The sequence below is a fragment of the Rhinoderma darwinii genome, chromosome 2 (genome assembly GCF_050947455.1).
Source record: "Rhinoderma darwinii isolate aRhiDar2 chromosome 2, aRhiDar2.hap1, whole genome shotgun sequence".
NCBI lineage: Eukaryota > Metazoa > Chordata > Amphibia > Anura > Rhinodermatidae > Rhinoderma > Rhinoderma darwinii.
The window spans coordinates 442,160,500-442,183,609 of record NC_134688.1 but is presented as its reverse complement, the minus strand read 5'-3'; the positions used below and the strand labels follow the sequence as shown (position 1 = coordinate 442,183,609).

Here is a 23,110-nt window from a genome sequence, read left to right as displayed (position 1 = left end):
CCAGACACCGTCCCGTAAATAAAAGGAAAGGTATCCGTGGACAATAGAACTGAATGGGTCCGTAATAGCAGACCGCAATTACGGACAATTTTTACTGTCGTGTGCATGGGGCCTTAGGCTGCGAACAGTTGCCATAATCAGAATTTCCGGATTATCCAGATGCCGGATTACTGGAATTTCACTGTACTTAGAGTATATACATATGCAGCATACTGATAATTAGATTTTCACAATAAAAAAAAAAAAACACAAAACTTTCCATTTGTCATTATTCTCCCATGTACCTCAGCTTCTACCTGTGAAAGAATCTAAAGCACTGTTAATTCAGACTTTGAATTAATATAATTCCAAAACCCATGGTGTAGACCGACAAAGCAGAACAGTAGGAGAGATGGGGCAGAGTTAATAGGGGAAGGTAACTCAGCATAAGGCTTCATGCACATGGCTGCATTACATCTCTGTACAAACTCTAGACTAGAAGCAAGATTTATTTAATATTTGGCATCTGTGGAAGGCTGTTTGACATATGGGCACTGTAATGGAAGCCATTCATGGTTGACATTTTTGGAAGTCCAACATCTGTTCCATGCATATTAGATTAAGAGAAAGGACAGATTAAAAGGCTTCACACAATATAACACGATGGATACTTCTAAGTATTTTTTATTTTCGTAGACAATTCTCTATAAGGATTACTCATGTTTTTTTTATTGCATTGGATTTATATTACATTGTATGTTCTAAGCACCCAAAGACAGTGAATACAGCGTTACTAACTGTTCCACTGATTTAAAACATACTACGGTGTATAGTGATGACAATTGAAATATTGAGGACCAAAAACTACCCTAAAAACTATTACAAAGCACGTAATATTTAGTGAAAAACAGGCAAATTACATTACATTGTACAAAAATAGAAGCACATTTAAAGTGTAGCTAAACATTCAACAAACTTCTGACATGTAATAGTGACATGTCAGAAGATTGGATTGGTGGGGGTCTGAGCACTGAGATCCCCACCAATAACTAATACGAAGCAGCTGAAGCGCTCGTGTCTTTTCGGCTTTTTCCGGAAATAAATGTATCGGTGTACAGACTCAAGAGAAAGTCTATGAGCCCATACTCATAGAAAAAGCCGAACAGAAACGAAGCGGCTGAGCGCTCACACGAGCGCTTCAGCTGCTTCGTTCTAGCGATTGGTGGGGGTCTCAGTGCTCGAACCCCCACCAATCCAAACTTCTGACATGTCACTATGACATGTCAGAAGTTTGTCAAATATTTAGCTACACTTTAAAAAGAAAAACATTTAGTCAAACAAAGAAAATCTAGATATCTGCTTATCTTAGAACCTTAACATTATTAATCTCTGCCAGAGTAAACGCTAAGGGTATGTTCACATGCAGAGTATTCAGGCTTATTTCAGGGCGTAAACGCCACAAAATACGCCTGAAAAAACGGTAGCTAAATGCCTACAAAAATCTGCCCATTAAACTTAATGAGAAAAACGGCATTTCGTTCAGACGGGGCGGCTTTTACACCTCCGTTTTAAAAACCCACAGGTAAATAAACGGCGCGTAAAAAGAAGGAGCATGTCACTTCTTGAGCCGTTTTTGGAGCGGTTTTTCATTGTATCATTACAAACAGCTTCAAAAATGTCTAGAAAAAAAAAGCTTCAAAACGTTTTCAGCTTCAAAAACAGCTGACAATCAGAGGCTGTTTTGTCTGAAAACAGCGCCGTAATTTTCAGCCATGACTCTGCGTGTGAACATAACCTTCCACATGTTTGCTGCATTATATGTAGCCAGAAATTATGCAGTATCTCACCTATTCCCAATGGAAAGAGCGATTTGGCGGGTCGTCCACAATAACGTCATGTCAGGTGACTGCGGTACAAAACGGACATGGCCCGAAACAATTGGCTACTGTAGTCACGTGACATGACGTCATTACGGACAACATGTCATAGAACCACTTGGTAAACACCAGAGCAGCGGTGATCCAAAGAGGCCAGTGGCGGGAATAGGAAGTTGGAATAGTACTGTAGGTATTTGACAAAATGTATTATTAGTCTATGGGGGTGAAACTTTAGGATGGGTCTACACGGCAGGTCAACGTGCGACAGCTGTAAAATGAAATCGCGCTACAAACAATGCATTAAAGTATATGCAACTTTTATTACTACTTTTGAAGTCGAACATTGACTTGAGTAATAAAATTTAGTTGTTAACAGTCACATGACATAACAGGACATCCGAGTAATAGGATTTCATTCATTTCTATGGGGATTTCTGTGGGTCTATTTTGAGACAACCACCAAAAGATGCTGTTAGTAGCAACTTTTTGAAATTGTCGGGTCGCAGTCACATGCACGTACATTATATTGCCTATTTTAGTGTGATGCAATGATTCTCTATGACCCCCCTGGCTGCTGTGATGTCGGAAGGCTTACGTTGAGGTGTAGCCCCAGCCTTAGGGGGTTATTGTCATTTTGTCGGAAAACTTCTTTAAGATTCACTAATCTGGGAAAAGAAAGGAGCGTCGCAATAACGCAGCTCATTTATTACATGTCAAACCACAAACCATTTGTACACAATAGGTGAGATTTACTTTTACAGTGTACACTTAGACCAGGCTTGCTACACTTTCCTCTTCCTTATACCATCTCTTGGTTGGCTCAGTTTACGACCACGTCCTTTTTTGCCCCCTTTGCTAGAAACTCCTGAAAATACTTAAAACTTAATGCGACATTATGCACCAGAAATGAGTCCCATTTGCTAGGCGCAATCAAATTAGTAAATCTGCCCCAATGTATATTTACATAGTGACGATCAATCTAGAGGTTTCTATTTTCTGTGGTGAGCCTTGTAATGGGTTGTGTCACGGTCTCATGTTTTGGGATGAATGTTGGGCCTCTTATCAAAAAGATGACTCACTGCAACCACAACCTTGGTCTAATTTTTCCATGTTATCAACTTTGTCTGACTGCTGTGGACAATGAGGCACTTTTGATCTAGGACTAATAATTTCCAACAGATTATTCATAATGCTTTTGCAAAGGACACATAATACATGCTACAGAACGGAGAGAATATTCTGGAATACAGTCATCAAAAGCAGCATCTTAGATTATTTTTTAACAATGTTTAATAGTACCTTATAAGAAAAGCAAAAAGTAATGCAAACCAACAGAAAATGTATATAGACGATTGTGAATAACCTTGAGCACATTTTAGGACACTACATATCGTGAGAATTGTTCTACTTCAAGACCACCAGAGATAATGACGCATCTTCAGTCCTTAATAGTTGTCAACACTACGAAGAACAAGTGCCACTCTGCATGGAATGTAAATCTGAAATATAGGAAAACAATTCGGGAGAGAAAAAAAGTAAATCAAATGTGTTGTCAGCAGAGACAGTCTTTACAAATACTATGAAATCCTCTTTGTGTAACTACATCAGCATAACAAGCAACGTGCAGCCCGGAGAATGTTAAGTGAAGTGCTAAATGTTAACCACTAGAGTGCAGCAAGTCATTTGCAACCAGTAAAATCTCTTCTACAGCGTGTTTTCATCAATAACACTTGAAGGTCCAGTACATTCACGTCTAGTAGAATTCTTTAGCTGCTGAAAACCGTTTCGGCGCAACAAACGAGTTGAGTACAATAACATGGTGTCTGAAATGTCTTTTCATTTATAAAAAATAACAAAAAAACCCATATAATCTTTTCAAGAGAAATATACAAAATGTTCTGCAAGTTACAGATGTTTCCACCCATACATTTCCACAAATTTATTTAAAGGGGTTGTCCACTTCCGGACAACTGATGACCTATCCACTGGATAGGTCATAGTCATCAGTATATGATCTGTGGGGGTCCGAAACCCAGACCCCGTACCGTTCAGGCTGCCTGTGGGCACCGGATGTCATTGCACAGTATACATTGTACGGAGTCTGAAGCAGTTCACTCTGTACATTGCATAGCAACCGTGCTGCAGAACTGCAGGTCTGCTCCTATACACTTGAACAGGAGCAGAGCTGCACTACCGCAGCTCGGCCACTATTCCGTGACCGGAGCCATCTGCTTCCTGCATGGACGTCCGGTAACCAGAGGAAGCCGGATGTCAGACCCCCACTGTCATATACTGACGACTTATCTGGTGGATAGGTCATCAGTCGTCCGGTAGTGGACAACCCCTTTAAGGACGATACTATACAAATTCAATACATTATTGTCACATGCTAGCAGGACCCTCGACAGGCAGCAATACACATCACAACCACTAGGTGGCCACATATATACCATAAACTCCTAATTTTTTCAGCTTCATTTTGTATGTTAAAATAAACAAATCCGCCCAAATGTTTCATGTAAGGCTATGTTCACACCGGACAGATGTGTCGGGTAAAAATCCACAGTGAATCTGTAACGAAATCTGCAACTAAAAACCACATCAAGCTAATTTTGACCCTTTGTTTTGACAAGGTTGAAATTTGAGGTATTTGTAAACCGAGCCGCATGAAGCCTAAATAACTGTGTACATTTTTTTTTCTGCAGTGTGTAAATGTGTTATTTTTTTTCATATTCAAAATTTTTATTGGTTTTAATAAAAAACAAATACAACCACAGTTGGGGCAGATGTGTCCCGATAATAAGAAGAACATGACAACTAAGGGCACAGCCCAAACAGGAGGATGAACATCACAACCTATAAGAAGCACAAAATACGACGACAGTCTGAGTAAGCATAATGGCAAGGAGCATGGCTTGAAAAAGAAAACAAAAATACAAAATTCAGCCTCCTATACATCCTAAAATGCAGTAGAAATGGTAGGTAAGCACAATCACAGGAAGCAAATGACCACTCAAAATAGAAACAAGTAGGGAAGGAAAATATAAAATGGGAAACAAACAAGGGCAAAGGAGAGACAAGGGGAGTTTGTGGTGAACCTGGACTCCGGTTCCGGATTACCATGGGTGAAGAAGAAGCAGCTATGCACCTGGCAGAGACGTGATAGGAGCAAACAAACCCCCACTCACCCGTATGTAGGCCCCGCTCAGATGAAGTCTCATGGGAGAGGACGGGTATTGTGTCTCAAGTCACTGCAGTATGGTAGGTGGAAGAAGTGGACCAAGTGTCCTTGTATCTTATAGAAGCATTCGAGGAATGAGCCAGAAGGTGCTCCATTCGCTGTATTAAAGCAACCTCCTGAAACCACTCATCTAAGCCCTTATTCACACGACAAGGTTTCCCGGCCCTGTGACGGCCATTCATAAAACGGCCGTCACACGGCCGCAATAGGATCAATAGACCAATAATGGGGCTATTCACACAACCGATTTTTTGATGGACTGGGAAACCTGGCCGTCAAAAAATGGGACATGCCCTATTTTCGGCCGTTTACACGGTCGCCCGGCTGCCATAGAAGTCTATGGGGCCGGGTAATACACGGCCATCAGCGGAATGTGTCCAGAGTGATGGCCGTGTATTCCGTTGCTCACGCTCTCTCTCCTTCTCCTCACAGTGCAGGGTGCATGTGAGGAGGAGGGTCTTTTTTTGCTCCCTGTAGGAGTCGGAATCCCGCTACAGGAGAAGTGAGTGTCTACACTGTCTATATATGGACACAGATGTCACTCTCTTTTGAAGCAGAATCCCCGACCCTGTGGCTGGGGAGTCCGCTCCAGGAGAAGTGAGTGACTACACTGTCCATATATGGACATTGAAGTCAGTGACTTCTCCTGGAAGGGGGGGGGGTGCAACCTACAGGGGGCTTGGTGGAATTACCTGCAGCTGGCTGGGTGGCATTACCTGCAGGGGGCTGGGTGGCATTACCTGCAGGGGGCTGGGTGGCATTACATACAGGGGGCTGGGTGGCATTACATACAGGGGGCTGGGTGGCATTACATACAGGGGGCTGGGTGGCATTACCAGCAGGGGGCTGGGTGGTATTAACTGCAGGGGGCTGGGTGGCATTACATACAGGGGGCTGGGTGGCATTACATACAGGGGGCTGGGTGGCATTACATACAGGGGGCTGGGTGGCATTACATACAGGGGGCTGGGTGGCATTACCTGCAGGGGGCTGGCTGGCATTACCTGCAGGGGGCTGGCTGGCATTACCTGCAGGGGGCTGTGTGGCATTACCTGCAGAGGGCTGTGTGGCATTACCTGCAGAGGGCTGTATGGCATTACCTACAGGGGGCTGAGTGGCATTACATACCAGGAGGGCTGTGGCATTTTCTACAGAGGGCTGTGTGTGGCATTATCTACATAGGGAGAGGTGTGGCAACAAATTTAAATAAGTTTCATCCGATTTTAAAACGGACAGGGAAAAAAACAGATGCAAAACGGGTCAAAATCGGCCGTTAAAAACGGCAAACACAGCCCGGAACGGATGCAAAACTGATGCAAAACGGCCAGGAAAAACAGCCTAAAACGGCCGTTTTTATCGGCCGACACTCGGACCCTGTCGTGTGAATAAGGCCTAACAGTGGAGGGTCTGCCATTTTCCACCAGCGGGGGATAACAGATTTGGCAGCTTGGAGAAGGTGTCTAATTAGGGAGCGTTTGTAAATGGGTAGTGGCATAGGGAACATAAATAAAAAGGGCCTCATCGGGAGAACTAGGGACCGAGAACCCAGTAACTTCCAATATAATTTTAAGAACTGCCTCCCAAAAACTAAGCAAGGAGGGGCAACTCTACCAAATATGAGACATAGGTCCCCCCGTCACCCCACAGCACCAAAACGTGTCAGATACAGACGGGAACCATTTATGCAAGGCAGTGGGGACCCGATACCACCTAGAGATAATTTTGTAGCTAGTTTCCTGAGCTCCTACGGCTATCGAGGCTTACTGGGAAAGGGAGAAACAAAATCTCCATTGTAGGTCAGAGAATGTCGTGTTCAATTCTGTCTCCCAAGCCTTGCAGAAGGATGGGAGATGAGAGGATCGCTGGGAGAAGAGTAGTTTATAGAGTGTGGAGATGGCGTGTGTACGGGACAGAGTGGAAACACAAAAACGCTCGAAGCCAGTAAGCGGCCGGTGAATGTGAGCCAGGCGCTTAGTAACACTATAAAAATGTTTTAACTGGGAGTATTCAAATATGTGACGTGGTGAAGGCGTATCAGCTGGGCAGATAGTGGCTAATGGGAGTAGAGAGGAATCAGATAGAACCTGAGTGAAGTACATGGGGTTGGCGGAAGACCTACCCAGGAAAGAGAGATGCGCCTCCCCAGAAGGAAAGACAACGCTGTCAGTAATAGGGGTCAATGGACCCAGTGGGTCAACGAGTGAACCCCCTATCCCAGAGGACCACAGTGCTAAGAGGGTATGGAAGACAATATTCATAGGCAGGGTCCATGGCAGAGTAGATGGGGTACAAGTACAGAGTTGTTGGGCTAAACAAACCCAGAGTTTAGAATTCGGATTATGAAAAAAGTCAAGGACACGAGCATGTGTCGACGCCAAATAATAAAGACGACAGTCCGGCAGACCAAACCCACCTGCGTCCCTGGAGCGAGTAAAAATTGATGAATATATCAGGTCACTGCAGTGCGATAGGTGGAAGAAGAGAGGAACTTAAGCCAGTGAGACCAAGTGTCCTTGTACCATATAGAAGCAGCCGGGGAATGAGCCAGAAGGTGCTCCATTCGCTGTATCAAAGCGACCTCCTGAAACCACTTATCCAACAGTGGAGGGACTGCCGTTTTCCACCTACGAGGGATAACCGATTTGGCGGCTTGGAGGAGATGTCTAATTAGGAAACATTTGTAAATAGGCAGCCGCATAGGGAACATGAATAAAAGGACCGCCTCAGGAGAATTAGGGACCGAGACCCCAGTAACTTCCAATATAATTTTAAGAACCGCCTCCCAAAAACGCCGCAAATTAGGGCAACTCCACCAAATGTGAGACATGGAAGCCCCCGACGCCTCACACGGCCAATACGTGTCAGGTACAGACGGGTACCATTTGTGCAAGGCAGTGGGAACTCGATACCACCTAGAAATAATTTTGTAGCTAGTTTCCTGAGCTCGGATGGTATTGAGGCCTTCTGGGAAAGGTAGAAACACCATCTCCATTGTGCGTCAGAGAATGTCATGCCCAATTCTGTCTCCCAGGCCCTACAGAAGGATGGGAGATGAGGGGATCACTGGGATAGGAGTAGTTTATAGAGTGTAGAGATGGCGCGTGCAGGGGACCGGGTGGAAATACATAACCGCTCGAAGTCAGTGAGCGGCCGGTGAAGATGAGCCCAACGCTTAGTGACACTTTAAAAATGTTTTAACTGGGTGTATGCAAATATGTGACGTGGCAAAGGCAGAGAACCAGATTAAAGTACCTGGGGTTGGTGGAAGGGCAGGGTTGTCAGTGACAGGGGTCAAAGGACCCAATGGGTCAACGAGTGAGCCCATCACCCCAGAGGACCGCAGAGCCAAGAGGGTATGTAAAACGACAAAGGAGGCGGAAGTCGGTCTATTCCCAGGCAGAGTAGAAAGAGTACGAGTACAAAGCTGTTGGGCTAAACTGACCCAGAGTTTAGAATCATGATTGTGAAAAAAAGTCTAGGACACGAGTTGAAGCCAAATAGTAAAGGCGACAGTTCGGCAGACCAACCCCACCTGCACCCCTGGAACGAGTTAGAATCGCCCCACTCAAACGGGGACGACCCGCTGGCCATATGAAGGAACCAAAACATTGTTGGATACGTAGCCAATAAGGGGATGGGATGGAGATAGGGATTGTCTACAGGAGGTAGAGCAGTCTGGGGAGAAGTGACATCTTAATAATATTAATACGGCCAAACCAGGAGAATTCCTTTATATTCCAAGAGGCGAGGTCTGTGCGAAATTTGGCTAGTAAAGGGACAAAGTTATTGGTGAACAGTTGGGAGAGATCAGAGCTTATACGGGCACCCAAATATTTTATACCTCTAGCAGGCCAGGAGAAGGGGAAATTATTTTTGAGGAGCGACAGTGTCGAGATTGGAAGGGATACATTCCACGCCTCAGACTTGGAGAAGTTAATCTAAAAATTGGACCATATTCCTAATCGGGACAGCTCGGACATCAACGAGGGAAGTGATACATGCGGGTCCGTGAGATAAACCAATAGGTCATCAGCAAAGGCAGAGAACTTATATTCAGTCCCACCTATGAGAATGCCCTTAATATCCGCGCTGTTCCGAATGGAGGCCATAAGATGTTCCATAACGAGGACATACAACAATCGGGATAGAGGGCAACCCTGTCTGGTCCCATTATGAATAGCAAATGGAGCAGAAAGGGAGCCGCTTACTTTCAATTGGGAGCATGGAGAATGATAGAGGGTCATGATTTTACTCATAAGGGAAGGTCCCAGTCCTATATGTTGAAGAGTTTGGTGAATGGCAGGCAAGGATATCCTGTCAAACGCCTTTTCGGCATCTAGGGACAGGATTACGAGGGGGATGTGGCGAGTATGGGCATGGTGGATAATATCAAAGGTTTTAAGAGTATTATCGCGCACCTCCCAACCCGGCACAAACCCCACCTGATCTGAGTGGACTAATTTAGAGAGATGTTTATTCAACCTGTTAGCTAACAACTTGGCATACATTTTTAGGTTGACGTTGAGCAAGGAGATGGGGCGATAACTGGGGCAGAGCTGGGGATCTTTACCCGGTTTAGGGATAACCGTTACATGGGCCAAGGTGGAGACAGGGGGAAACAAGACATCAGGTGAGATCAAATTAAAGGCCTGGAGCAGAAGTGGCGTTAAAGAGTCAATCAATGATTTCTAAAACTTGGCAGTATATCCATCCGGCCCGGGACTCTTTCCTCCTGGGAGGTCCTTTATAACAGCAAGGCTCTCCGATGAGGTAAAGTCTCCTCCGACATTTCCCTGGACAAAGGTGTGAAAGGAGAAGGGAAAGAGGCCCGATCCAGAAGTGAAGAGTCAGTGGCGGGCCTAAGGTTATAGAGGTCAGAATAAAATGTTTGAAAACAGTCCGCAATCTCAGGGGTCGTATGGACCACATGGCCAGAGGAAGATTTAATACCGGGTATATGGTATTGGGCCAATTGAGCCTTTAAAGCTCTGTCTAACATGCTTCCACTTTTGTTACCAAATTCATAAAACTTGCTCCGTTTTTGAGCCAAGTCTAACAGACGACGGGCATCTTGTCGGCAACTCTGTAACTCCCATAAGAGTGGAAGAGAAAGCGCACGCTTGTGAGCCAGTCCCAGGGAACTAATTTTTTGGAGAGCAAGTTTCAAGGAATGTGCCCTTTCTCTTTTAAGGCGTGCTCCATGAACACCTCGGAGCACACATTTAAGGGCCTCCCACTGCATCATCGGAGATGTGGTATCATGAGCGTGATCGGATGTGAAGTGCTCCACTGTTTGCAACAGTTCAGCACTGAAAACCCCATCAAGAAGAAGGGACTCATTAAGCTTCCAGGACCAGGGACCTTTAGTGAGGAAAGGAAGGTGTAGGGTACACTACACAGGGGCATGATCAGACCATAATATGTTACCAATGGACGTGGAATCGGCCAATGGGAGGGCATGGTGTTGAAGTAGGATGTAGTCCAAGCAACTGTAGGTGTCATGCGGATGAGAGTAAAAACTATAATCTCTATCAGAAGGGTGTTGTAGATGCCAAGCATCAGAGTTGAAGCTGTGCAAGAGTGCGTTTCATCCGTTTGAGAGCACCATATACAATACTGGAACGACCAATAGAATTATCCAGTGTTGGATCTAAATTGAGATTAAAGTCTCCGCATAACATCACAGTCCCCCGTACAACCGGAAGGGCAATGTCTGTGAGATGAAGGAGGAAAGGGACCTGGCCGATATTAGGGGCATAGGCATTAATCACAGTGAACTCACGCCCACCGATATTTAGTACTAAGATTATATATCGAGCATCAGAGTCAGTGACAACATTGACAACCTGATGAGTGAGGGATTTATGAAGAGCTATGGCTACTCCACCGGATCTTGAAAGGGAATGATTACTAAAATGCCAGTGTGTGTAAAATTTATGTCTAATAGTAGGGGAGTGACCTTCCTTAACCCCTTCAGGACCCAGCCTGTTTTGGCCTTCAGGAACCAGCCGATTTTTTCAAATCTGACATGTGTTACTTTATGTGGTAATAACGTTGGAATGCTTTTACCTATCCAAGCGATTCTGAGACTGTTTTCTCGTGACATGATGTACTTTATGTCAGTGAAAAAATGTTGTCGATAATTTTGGTATTTATTTCTGAAAAACACCACAATTTAGAAAAAAAATAGCAAAAATTAGCATTTTTCTAAATTTAAAAAAAACTGCTTGTAAAACAGCTAGTAATACCACACAAAATAGTTACTAGTTAACATTTCCCATATGTCTACTTTATGTTTGCATCGTTTTTTGAACGTCCTTTTATTTTTCTAGGACATTACAAGGCTTAGAACTTTAGAAGCAATTTCTCATATTTTAAAGAAAATTTCAAAAGGCTATTTTTTCAGGGACCTGTTCAGTCTGAGGTGGCTTTGAGGGCCTTATATATTAGAAAATCCCCAGAAGTCACCCCATTTTGAAAACTGCACCCCTCAAGGTATTCGAATCAGCATTCACAAAGTGTTTTAACCCTTTAGGCGTTTCACAGGAATTAAAGCAAAGTAGAGGTGAAATTTACAAATTTTATTTTTTTTGCAGAAATAAATTTCTAATACATTTTTTTTTTGTAACACAGAAGGTTTTACCAGAGAAATGCAACTCAATATTTATTGCCCAGATTCTGTTTTTATAAATATCCCACATGTGGCCCTAGTGTGATAATGGACTGAAGCACCGGCCTCAGAAGCAAAGGAGCACCTAGTGGATTTTGGGCCTCCTTTTTTTTTTAGAATATATTTTAGGCACCTTGTCAGGTTTGAAGAGGTCTTGTGGTGCCAAAACAGTGGAAACAGCCCAAAAGTTACCCCATTATGGAAACTACACCCCTCAAGGAATTTATCTAGGTGTATAGTTAGCATTTTGACCACACAGGTTTTTCGCTAAATTTATTAGAATTAGTCTGTAAAAATGAAAATCTACTTTTTTCTGAAAAAACATAGAAATTTTTAATATTTACAAGAAATAATAAAGAAAATGCACCCCAACATATGTAAAGCAATGTTTCCCGATTACGGTAATATCCCATATGTGGTAATAAACTGCTGATTGGACCCACAGCAAGGCTCAGAAGGGAAGGAGCGCCATTTGGATTTTGGTGGATTGGTTTTCGGTTCCATGTCGCGTTTGCAACGCCCTGGAGGGACCAAAACAGCGGAAACCCTCCAAAAGTGACATTTTGGAAACGACACCTCTCAAGGAATTTATCTAGGGGTATAGTTAGCATTTTGACCACACAGGTTTTTTGCAGAATTTAGTGGAATTAGGCAGTGAAAATGAAAATCAACTTTTTTTCTGAAAAAGCATAGAAATTTTACATTTTTACAAGGAATGAAGGAAAAAAAGAACCACAACATTTGTAAAGCATTTTCTCCTGATTACGGCAATACCCCATATGTGGTAATAAACTGCTGATTAGACCCATGGCAGCGCTCAGAAGGGAAGTAGCGCCATTTGGATTTTGGAGCACGGATTTTGATGGATTGTTTTTCGGTGCCATGCCGCCTTTGCAACGCCCTGGAGAGACCAAAACAGTGGAAGCCCCCCAAGTTACCCCATTTTGGAAAACACCCCTCAAGGAATTTTTCTAGGGGTATAGTGAGAATATAGACTCCACGGGTCTTTTGCAGAATTTATTAGAATTAGGCGGAGAAAATTAATATCACCATTTTTTTCCACTAAAATGTTGAATTTTCTCATTTTCACAAGGGATAAAGGAGAAATAAACAACCAATTTTAATAAAGCAATTTCTCCCGAGTACAGAAATACCCCACATGGGGTCATACATTTTTTTTCATTAGAAATGAATTAACCCTTTTAGGACTGATCCATTTTTTGCTTTCTTATTTTAGTTTTTCACTACCCGCCTTCCAAGAGCCATAACTTTTTTCTTTTTCCGTCAGTAGAGTAGTGTGAGGCATTATTTCTTGCGGGAGGAATTGTAGTTTCTATTGATAACATTTAAAGTGAAATAAAAAGTACTGGGAAACTGAAAAAAAATAGGAAAATATAGTAATATAGGAAAAAAAATCTGATTCCATTTTTTGGGGTTTTCGTTTTTACAGCTTTCGCCGTGCAGTAAAAACGAAAACTACAGCGATTTGGGCGGTTTAAATTATTTACGTTTTTTACGGTGTTCACCGTGCGAGTTAAATAATGGCATATTGTAATAGTTCGGCCTTGTACGGACGTAGCGATATCAATTCTGTTTATTTTTTTTACATTACTTTTGAAGAAAAATGGGAAAAGGTTTTTTTTTGTAACTTTTTTTTCTTTCTCACTACTAATAACTTGAATTCTTCTACACATTTTATTAGTCCCCTTAGGGGACTTGTACCAGCGATCATTGGATCGCGGGTACAATATGCTGCGATACTAATGTATTGCAGTATATTGTTATTTTTACAGGCTTCTGTAACCGCACGATCGCTGTTCCTGTCCCTTAGTCCTGGGTGTCAGCTCTAATACACAGCCGACGCCCGCAGCGTATGGAGCGGGCTCAGCATGTGAGCCCGCTCCATACATCACCCCCGCACCATGACGTGCTATTAAGTCATAGTGCTCAAAGGGGTTAATGCACAGCGGATGGTGTGAATATTACAATTTTGCACTGATGTGCCATTTTAGTGCATAATATGTTGTGCCCAGTTTGTGCCACTGAAGACAAATACCTCATAAAACGTTAAGCGGGTTCTCCCGGGTATGGTGATGCCATATATGTGGGCGCAAACTGCTGTTTGAGGATGCTGCAAGGCTCAGAATGGAGGGAGCGCCATTTTGCCTTTGGAGCGCAGATTTTGCTTGGTAGTTTTTCTGTTTTGGGTTTCGCTGGTATTTCAGTTTATAATGTGGGGGCATATGTAATCTGTGCGGAGAACATCAGGGCATAATAAGAGGGTATAAAAATGCGGTAAATAAATAATAATTCATAGATGTGTGGCCGGTGTCGCACTGAAAATGGTGTCGGATGTTATCCGCTTTTAGAACGCTCTGCACATTTTGCATCGCCATATTCCTGGGAGCCAGAACTTCTTTATTTTTTCACTACCGGAGCTGTGTGAGGGCTTATTTGTTGCGGGACAATCTGCACTTTTCATTGGTACCATTTTGGTGTACATGTGATTTTTTTGATCACTTTTTATTACATTTTTTTGCAAGCCGGATGACCAAAAACAAGCAATTCTGACAATGTTTTTTAGTTTCTTTTTTGCGGCGTTCACCGTGCACTATAAATGACCATTATATTTTATTCTGCAGGTCGGTACGATTACGGCGATACCATATGTATATAGTTTTTTTTTATGTTTTGCAGCGTTTGCGCAATAAAATCACTTTTTTATAAAATAATTTATTTTCTGTGTCACAATATTCTGAGAGCCGTAACTTTTTTATTTTCAAGTAAAAAAAGCGGTGTAAGGGCTTGTTTTTTGCGGGACGGTTTGTAGTTTTTATCGGTATTATTTTCGGGTACATGCGACTTTTTGATCACTTTTTATTCTCTATTTTGGGAGGGGTGGTGACCAAAAAAATAGCGATTCTGGTGTAGTTTTTTATTGATTTTTTTTGGGGTGTTCATCGTGCGGGAAAAATAACATTATAGTTTTATAGCTGGGGTCGTTACGAACGCGGTGATATCAGATATGTGTACTTTTTTTTTAAAGTGTTCATTTTTTTCCTATAATGAAAGACTTATTATAGGAAAAAAAATGAAGTGTTTGTTTATATAACTTATAACTTTTATTTTTACACTTTTTTTTAAAACATTTTTATTCTTTTTTTTACTTTTTTCACTTGTCCCACTAGGGGACACTTAGACTTGCAGCTTTGATCGCTGCTGGAGTACATTACACTACACACGTAGTGTAATGCATTCCAACTGTCATTGTGACGTGACAGTCACACTGACAGGAAGCCTCGGAGGAGCGGCCGGAGGCTGCTCCTCCGAGGCTTCCGTACATGGCAACCCGGAGGTCATTATCTGACCTCCGATTGCCACGACAAGCATCGGTAGCCCCCACGATCACTTCGTGGGGGCTGCCGATGTGCTTCAAACCACTTAAATGCGGCGACGGCAATCCGTCGCCGCATTTATGGGGCTAATTGCCGAAATCAGCGGCGATGGTCCGCTGACCGGCAAGGCTGGAGTGTCAGCGGTCAGGGACAGCTGACCTCCCGGTTCCCGGACACTGTCCGTTAGGACAGTGTGCTCCGGGAACTACTCCGCAATAGTACGTCTGGATGCGGGAACTAACCCCTCTGCAGGACGTACTATTGCGGCGCAGCGCGGGAAGAGGTTAAAGTGTGTTTCCTGGAAGCATGCAATATGTACCTTACGCTTATGCAGGTGGTGCAGGATTTGCGCCCTCTTTTCAGGCGTATTCAACTCATTCGCATTGAAGGAGGCTACTGCCTTACGCTTATGCAGGTGGTGCAGGATTTGTTATTTTTTAACATGTACTATCTGTTGGAATTTAGCAGCATTTCTTTTAATTGACTTTAATTGGGAAAACTGAGGCATTGAAATTTGTATGTAAAAACCATGATTGCTTGTGACCTACAAAGCATTTTTAAGGGCAACATAGTATAGGGGACAGGTGAGCTGTAATATTACCTTAAAGAACACAAAAAATATTGTGTCATTTGATTAAAGAAGACCTGTCACCTCTCCTGACATATCTGTGTCACTAAACATTTGCATTTCCCATGAAACAACGATTCTGTAGCATTTTTACTCAAAAATCTATGCTGTACCGTTCCTCTTTAATTCCACCTAGAAATTTATGAATAAATTGACAACTGGGTGCTACCATATGGGGGGGGGGGGTGTCACAACACTGACAATGTCCAATCAATGCTGACAGCGAGACTGTAGGGACACGCCCCTTTGACAAGGGAAAAGGGAACACCCATTTGTCAATTTATTCATAAATGTAGGAACGGCACAGCACAGTTATAAGAAAAGATTATCCAGCATTGCTATTTTACAGTGAATACAAGTATTTACTAAAATAGACATTTCAGAAGAGGCGACACATCAATTTTAATAAAGCGTAACAGAATATAGCTCTAACTCTTCCTGCACCCCCACACCAGTGGCTGTCAGCGGCCAAGTATACAAGACAAATACACGCTGACCGTCTTTCTAAGATAATTATACTTATTATATATGTGAACTTTAAAAATGACTTCAATACGAAAACTCTGCTTTATTTCATACTTACCAAAAGTGAATTCGGTCTGTTATTAAAAGAAAGGCTTTCTGTAAAGAATTCTGTTCTGTGATTAATTCGTTGATGTCCTCCATACTCTGCAGAATCAGTGTCCAGTGCGATCATATACTTGGAATCAGGGCATTAAGGAAAAGGTTTGTGCAAAACAATACAAAAATATAAACATCTGTTGATATCAGTCACTCCAAAAAATTCTCAAATCTAGAAATGTAACATGCATACTTCAGTAACAGAACTTCCACTTACACTCACTGTCAGCAATGGTGATGACAAGGAGAACGGGAATGACAAGATGTGAGCTAGTTAAAGGGGAATTCCCCAGCATATAAGTTTTTTTTTTGGGGGGGGGGGGGGGGTGGTACAAAATCTAATCTGAGCAGAATCTGAGCGTGTTAATGGCAGTTTATACAGGGCCGAATTTACCTATAGGTGCAGTAGGCTTGTATGTGACCTTGGGGAAGGTCGTCTGCTGAAGTGAAAATGCTTGTCCCCATACATTTCTATCATGTCAGCAGCACATGTCCCTGTTTACAAAAGTATATGTGCTGCAGACAACGATAATATTTCTTGCTGCATAAACAATACGGTCAGCGGATGAAAGAGCGTTTGCTCGTTTATCGGCTGATCGTTGCTGTTTACACAGGACAATGATCGGGAATGAGCGTTCATATGAAAGCTCGTTTGCTTGATAAGACCACAAGATCATAGCTCATGAATTTCACCACCAACGAACCGACAGCAGTGGGAGTGGGAGGTTTCAGGGTATGTGCACACGACCTCTTTTCAGACGTAATGGAGGCGTTTTACGCCTCGAATTACGCCTGAAAAAAAGGCTCCAATACGTCGGCAAACATCTGCCCATTGCTTGCAATGGGTCTTACGATGTTCTGTGCAGACGAGCTGTCATTTTATGCGTCGCTGTCAAAAGACGGCGCGTAAAATTACGGCTGCATCAAAGAAGTGCAGGACACTTCTTGGGACGTAATTGGAGCCGTTTTTCATTGACTCCAGTGAAAACCAGCTCCAATTACGTCCGTAAAATACGCCGCAAAACAGCTCCGTAATTTCAGACATATTTGGCTTTGTCGTGTGCACATACCTTAAGACTTCCCACATCTGCTGGACCTCGAATAGGAGCCGATCATCTGGAGTATCAAGGATTCCTTGAACCGCAGTGTTTGACATGCCTATACTAAACCACAGAGTTGTGAGTGAAACTTTTTTTATTTACCGTATTTTTCTGACTATAAGACGCAGTTTTTAGCAAGAATAAATCTTGCTAAAAAGTCCCTGCGTCTTATAGTCCGCAGTCAAGGGACCTGGCATCGCCGGGCCCCATGACCGCTTCATTACTTAACCCATTCCTGACCCATCACATGTCGGCACATCATGGAGCGGGGGGGGTGTGTATGATGTATGGAGCGGGCTCACGCGCTGAGCCCGCTCCATACACTGCAGGTGTCAGCTTCTAACACGCTGCTCTAATGGACAGTAACAGCAATTTCGCTGTTCCTGGCAGTTTAAAGGGGTTGTGCCATTAAACACATGTATCCCCTATCCACAGGATAGGGGATACATGTGTGATCGATAAGGAGAACGGGGACCGAAAGTTACCAAGAGTGCTGCATGAGAAGCTGTGACTTCCACGTTCTGTGTCCGGCAGCTTCATAGAGATCAATGGGATTCTTCTGCGCATGCGTGAGCGGCTCTCCATTGATCTCTATGGAGCTGCGGAACGGATAAGCCGGACACAGAATCCGGAAGTCCATGTAGCGCTTTGGGTGACTTTCGGTCCCCTGTTCTCCTTATCTCTGGGGGTCCCAGCGGTCGGACCCCCAGTGATCTCACATGTAGCCCCTATCCTGTGGATAAGGGATAAATGTGTTTTATGGCAAACCCCTGTAACTAGTTAAATGCTGTGGTCAATAGCGACCGCAACATTTATAGGGTTTTTTCTATGAAGGAAATTTATGACATATCTCTAGAACGGGGCCCCCTAAACCCCGTTCTAGCTTTCTGTGCTCTCCCGGCCACTTGATTATAGCTACACTGTTTCCGCAACTTCCATAGAACTGAACAGTAGTTACGGAAACAGCGTAGCTCGCCTGCTGCGCTGCTTACGTAACTGCCATTCACTACTATGGGAGTTAGGGAAACAGCGTAGTTACGCTGTTTCAGTAACTCCACATGTAACTAAGTGGCCGCTGGATCAAGTCCTAATAAAATGTGTAAAACTAACTAAGAACTAATAAAATGTGTAAAAAAAAAACAAAAAAAAAAAACGTTAGATACATTTTCAGGAGAGTAAAAAAAAAAAAATATTAAAAGTTAGAATTTTTTTTTCTATTTTCTGTTGTCTAAAACCTGGGTGCGTCTTATGGTCAGGTGCGTCTTATAGTTCGAAAAATAGGGTAATTAATTTAAAGGGCTGGTTAGATTAAACTAGAAGGCATGTGTTCTTTAACTTATTTTCCTATACTAAAGCTCCAGAAAGCTGCAAAACCTTGAAAATAACCGGTTGACCCGATACATTATCTTCATGCATTGTAGTAATTGCGCTGTTTTTCAGTGGGTCAGTTTATTGGTCCTGCTCCACTACTTTGAGGTAAAGACAATCATCTAAAATTAGTTTTAATTGGACAACAAATATTTGTTGAAGGTTTTGGAATGGCTTTAACCATCATAAAAAGATCGATCTCGTTCTATAGTTTCATTAGGCTTACAGTTAAAGTTTATTATATTTTCGAGGTCTGTCCATTGTACTGTACAGCAGAAATTCAATGACTCTTACCAAACAATAGTAAAGCTGTACGTGTGGCTTTATCTAAGAGGTTAATTACTTATTAAATTACTCTGCCTATACAGAGATTTAACATATAAAATACCCAAACAAAATGATCTATAATATGCCAGGAATGCATAATGAAGCATAAAACTGCACAATAAAGGAATGCAAATAATACTAAACAGATCAATTTGCTTTTTAACTAAATTAAATGAGAACCATAGAATATCAGGAATAGTTTAAAGTTTATGTACGTTATTAACTGGCCTAGTTAAACTGCAATTTGCTTCTTAGGAAAAAAAAGAGTTTGCTATATAATGCTGAGAGATACATCAATGCTCTATTCCATAGTAATAGGATGACCTTGCTTGGCTAATGTAAAACCAGAAAGTAGCAAAAGTACATTCTGTTACATTCTATTAAAGCTTAGAAATTGTTATACCGCCTTCACCTCTTACCACATTTATTGTACACACTTTCTATGTTTAGGAAGTGAAATTATAAGTTGACTTCATGATCCCGAATAAAATTCTTACTCGGTTGTCTCTCCAGTAGATTCATTGTGCTGCTGATTTTACAGATTCTTTCTAACATTTAATAATCTAATTTTGCTGGAAAGCAAAATGTATTCTTTTTATTACAAAACGTACATTTTACAAGATATTGTTGCAGAAGTATCACCTTCTAGCAAACACAATATTGATATCAGAATTTTCATCTGCACTTAGAAGGGATCTGGCATTTATTCTATTCTGTCTTTAACTGCTGCTAAACATCTCCTTCATTGTGTAGATAGGCACATTTCCCTCTGTCAGTCAGTGGCACCCATGCAATGGGACCGCAGGGTGCCAATGGGTTACCATTGGTGTAAGCGGGAGGCATGGCCTAATAGATTGCCTGTCAGTGTTTCAGTGACAGGCAATAATGCTTGGGAATACTAAGTATGAAACATAAAGGAACTATACATATTTGGTATCACTGAAATTGTAAAAACCTACAGATTTAACACGTTATTCCTACCACACAGTAAACACTGTAAAAAAAACAAACTGAAAAAGCAATGGCAGAATTGTGGTCTGTGGTCCAGTTCTAATGCTCACTTGCCTATCGTAGGTGCTTCCGGAAAATGGAGAAGAGTCAGCATGGGCATTCTTACTGGTCTGCAGCCACGCAGTCCCATAAATAAGCTATGATGCACGGTGCTCTGACACATTTCTGTCATGGCCAGCAAAAACATTTTCAGCATTTTGTTTTACACTAGCTCTTCTGTGGGATCGGACCAGATAGGCTAGCCTTACCACCCCACCTGCATCAATGAGCCTTAGGTGCCCATGACCGTGTCGCCACTTCACCAGTTGTCCTTCCTTGGACAACTTTTGGTAGTTACTAACTCCTGCATACCGGGAACACAACACAAGACTTGCTGTTTTGGAGGTGCTCTGACCCAGTCATCTAGCCATCACAATTTGTCCCTTTTCAAAGTCGCTTAGATCGTTACACTTGTCCATTTTTACTGCTTCCAACACATCAACTTCAGGAACTGAATTTTCACTTTCTGATAAATATACCCCTCCCCTTGTCAGCAATCATTGTAACAAGATAATCAATGTTATTCACTTTACCCGTCGTCAGTGATTTTATTATGGCCGGTTGGTGCATATATTGTAACATTAGTTTTTAGGGACAAAAGCCAAAAAGTTACTTTATTGTATAACGCAGATGTTAATACTTGATAATAGTTCTTGCCATTATGGTCATTAACAGCTATACCAATATGCTTCATTGCAGTCTATGGTTGACCAACTTTAATGTACAGTCTATATCCTATACGATCAGATTCCAATGACCTTATACGCTCATTAGAAGATTCAGGTCTTAGGTTGAGAAATGTCAAGGAGAACTGCATTTACATTTTAATGTACATCCGCCAGTGCTATCTGAACAACAGGTCTAAAGTTGCGGGTAATAAGTATGGATACTTAATCTTTCATACACTGTATGTTAGCATTCATTTAGTTCACGCAAATAGCTTTCATTTGCATCAAAGTACAGTATAATTTTACGTCTCCTGGCTAATTGACTGTATTTGAACCAGTGCGTACTTTCACAAATTGAAAATAAATGAGAATAAAAATGGCCTTGGGGGTAGAGTGAATAACCTAAATTGCACAACTTAAAATTCAGTATCAGAAGTCAATTCTGCTCAGATATAAAGGTAATTAAGCAGGATAATGTTTTTTTTTTTTGTTTTTAATTCAGTGCAATCGAGCGGTTTAGAATCAAAAGTCTTGTCATATTGAGTTATTGGCCCTATGACCTAGAAATCACTCTGTAACACAAACTCTTGTATTCTTCACCGGTTTTTATCAACGTCTATTAACACAACCTTGGCTGGGTTTAGATCGGTGTTTCTCAATGCTTCTAAACCAAGTACCCCCTACTCAAAGTACATCAAAGAACCCCCAAGTCTTTAATCATTCACATTGCTGCTTGCAAGAAGCACAGCATGACGACTGTGCGAGTATCCCCTAGAGACATGGCATGTACCCCGTAGGTTAAGAGCTTCTGGTTTAGATGTTCTCAGTCATGATACGGATTATGAGCACCATGTTGCTAGCCTAATAAAAGATGTTATAACCATGACTATATATAAGTGCACTTATAGTGTAAAACGGACATTTATAGGAATATGTGATTAAAGATTATTTTTCACTTCTCCTGACATGTCTCTTTAGTAAATACATGTATCCCGCATGAAATCATTCTGGAACATCTTTTCTTAGAACTCTGCATTGTGCCATTCCTCAGTTATGCTTCCTGGAAATGTTAAATAAATGGACAAACGCGTCCTACCGTTCCTTTTATCAATCGGGTTTGTTCCTACACAGTGACAGGGTCAGAGTGTATAGGGATATGTTTTATTGACAAGGGAAATGGTAAAACCTAGTTGTCAATTTGTACATACATTTAAAGGGATTCGGAGTACTCCAACATTATTATTTTGTTGGGAATGCAGGTATTTACTAAAACAGACATGTCAGGAGAGCGGATTTAGTTTTTAATAGTATTCAGGTCAGATGTGGTATCAGGGACACACAGGAGCCTAGCGGCCTGTTGAGCTCAATGACGGATTCGCCTTAGAGCGGCATTCTGCAGCTTCTATGTAAAGTGAATACATAGAAGCTGCAACGTTTAAAGAATTTTTTTTTTTTTTAAGTATATTAAAAAAGTGTTTGTAACTAACATATTCATACATTACAATAACATCAAAAAAATTGTCACCAAAAGGTTTCCATAGTCTCTAAAGGATGCAAAGATTTGTTATGCTTTTTCGTCACTGCATTCTGAAAGCCAGAACTTTTTCCATTGACGTAGATTTAGAATAGAATCGGTTTTTTTGCGGGATGAGTTGTACTTTTTAATGCCATTATTTTGGGAGTACATATAATGTATTGAGTAACTTATCAATTTGTTCTGAGGGGAAATGGAATAATAACAGCAATTCTACCATAGTTTTTGAGGATTTAGTTTTTTACAGCATTCACCATAAAATGTTAACTTTATTCTACGAGTCGTTATGGTTACATACTTATACTGATGCCATCCAGCACCACATTCACAGAGTGCACCTCCTTCTGACCAGTGCTACGCGTTTTATCAAAAGCGCCAGCACGCTGGTCTTTGTACCAGGTACAGTTTTAGGTTTTCAAAATAATAACCTAAAAAGGAGTCAATATACCACTAGTTACTATAAAACGTATACATTTTATTGTGTACAAATACATAAAAACTATTACATAAAAAAGTTACAGAGATGATAGCGACCACAGTGTGTGCAGATGGAAACCAGACAGCATAACTCTGAAATTATAATATGCACCCCCAGACGACGGCTTCCGCCGAAACGTGCGTTGGGGGAGCGACGCCAGACACTGTGCTATGG

At 41.9% G+C, this 23,110-nt stretch overlaps 1 protein-coding gene across 2 annotated transcripts in view; it reads right to left on the bottom strand.

Annotated features, from left to right (window-relative positions):
* Positions 1-647: 647 nt before the first annotated feature.
* The window catches only part of GBE1 (1,4-alpha-glucan branching enzyme 1), a 274,968-nt gene continuing 252,505 nt past the window's right edge, over positions 648-23,110 (bottom strand). For both annotated transcript variants that reach the window (XM_075854471.1, XM_075854472.1), the window contains 2 exons: positions 16,374-16,493; positions 648-3,355 (listed from right to left, as the gene is read on the bottom strand). In XM_075854471.1, the coding sequence (XP_075710586.1) occupies positions 3,302-3,355; positions 16,374-16,493 (174 nt within the window). In that variant the 3' untranslated portion in view covers positions 648-3,301. The remainder of the gene's footprint in view (positions 3,356-16,373; positions 16,494-23,110) is intronic.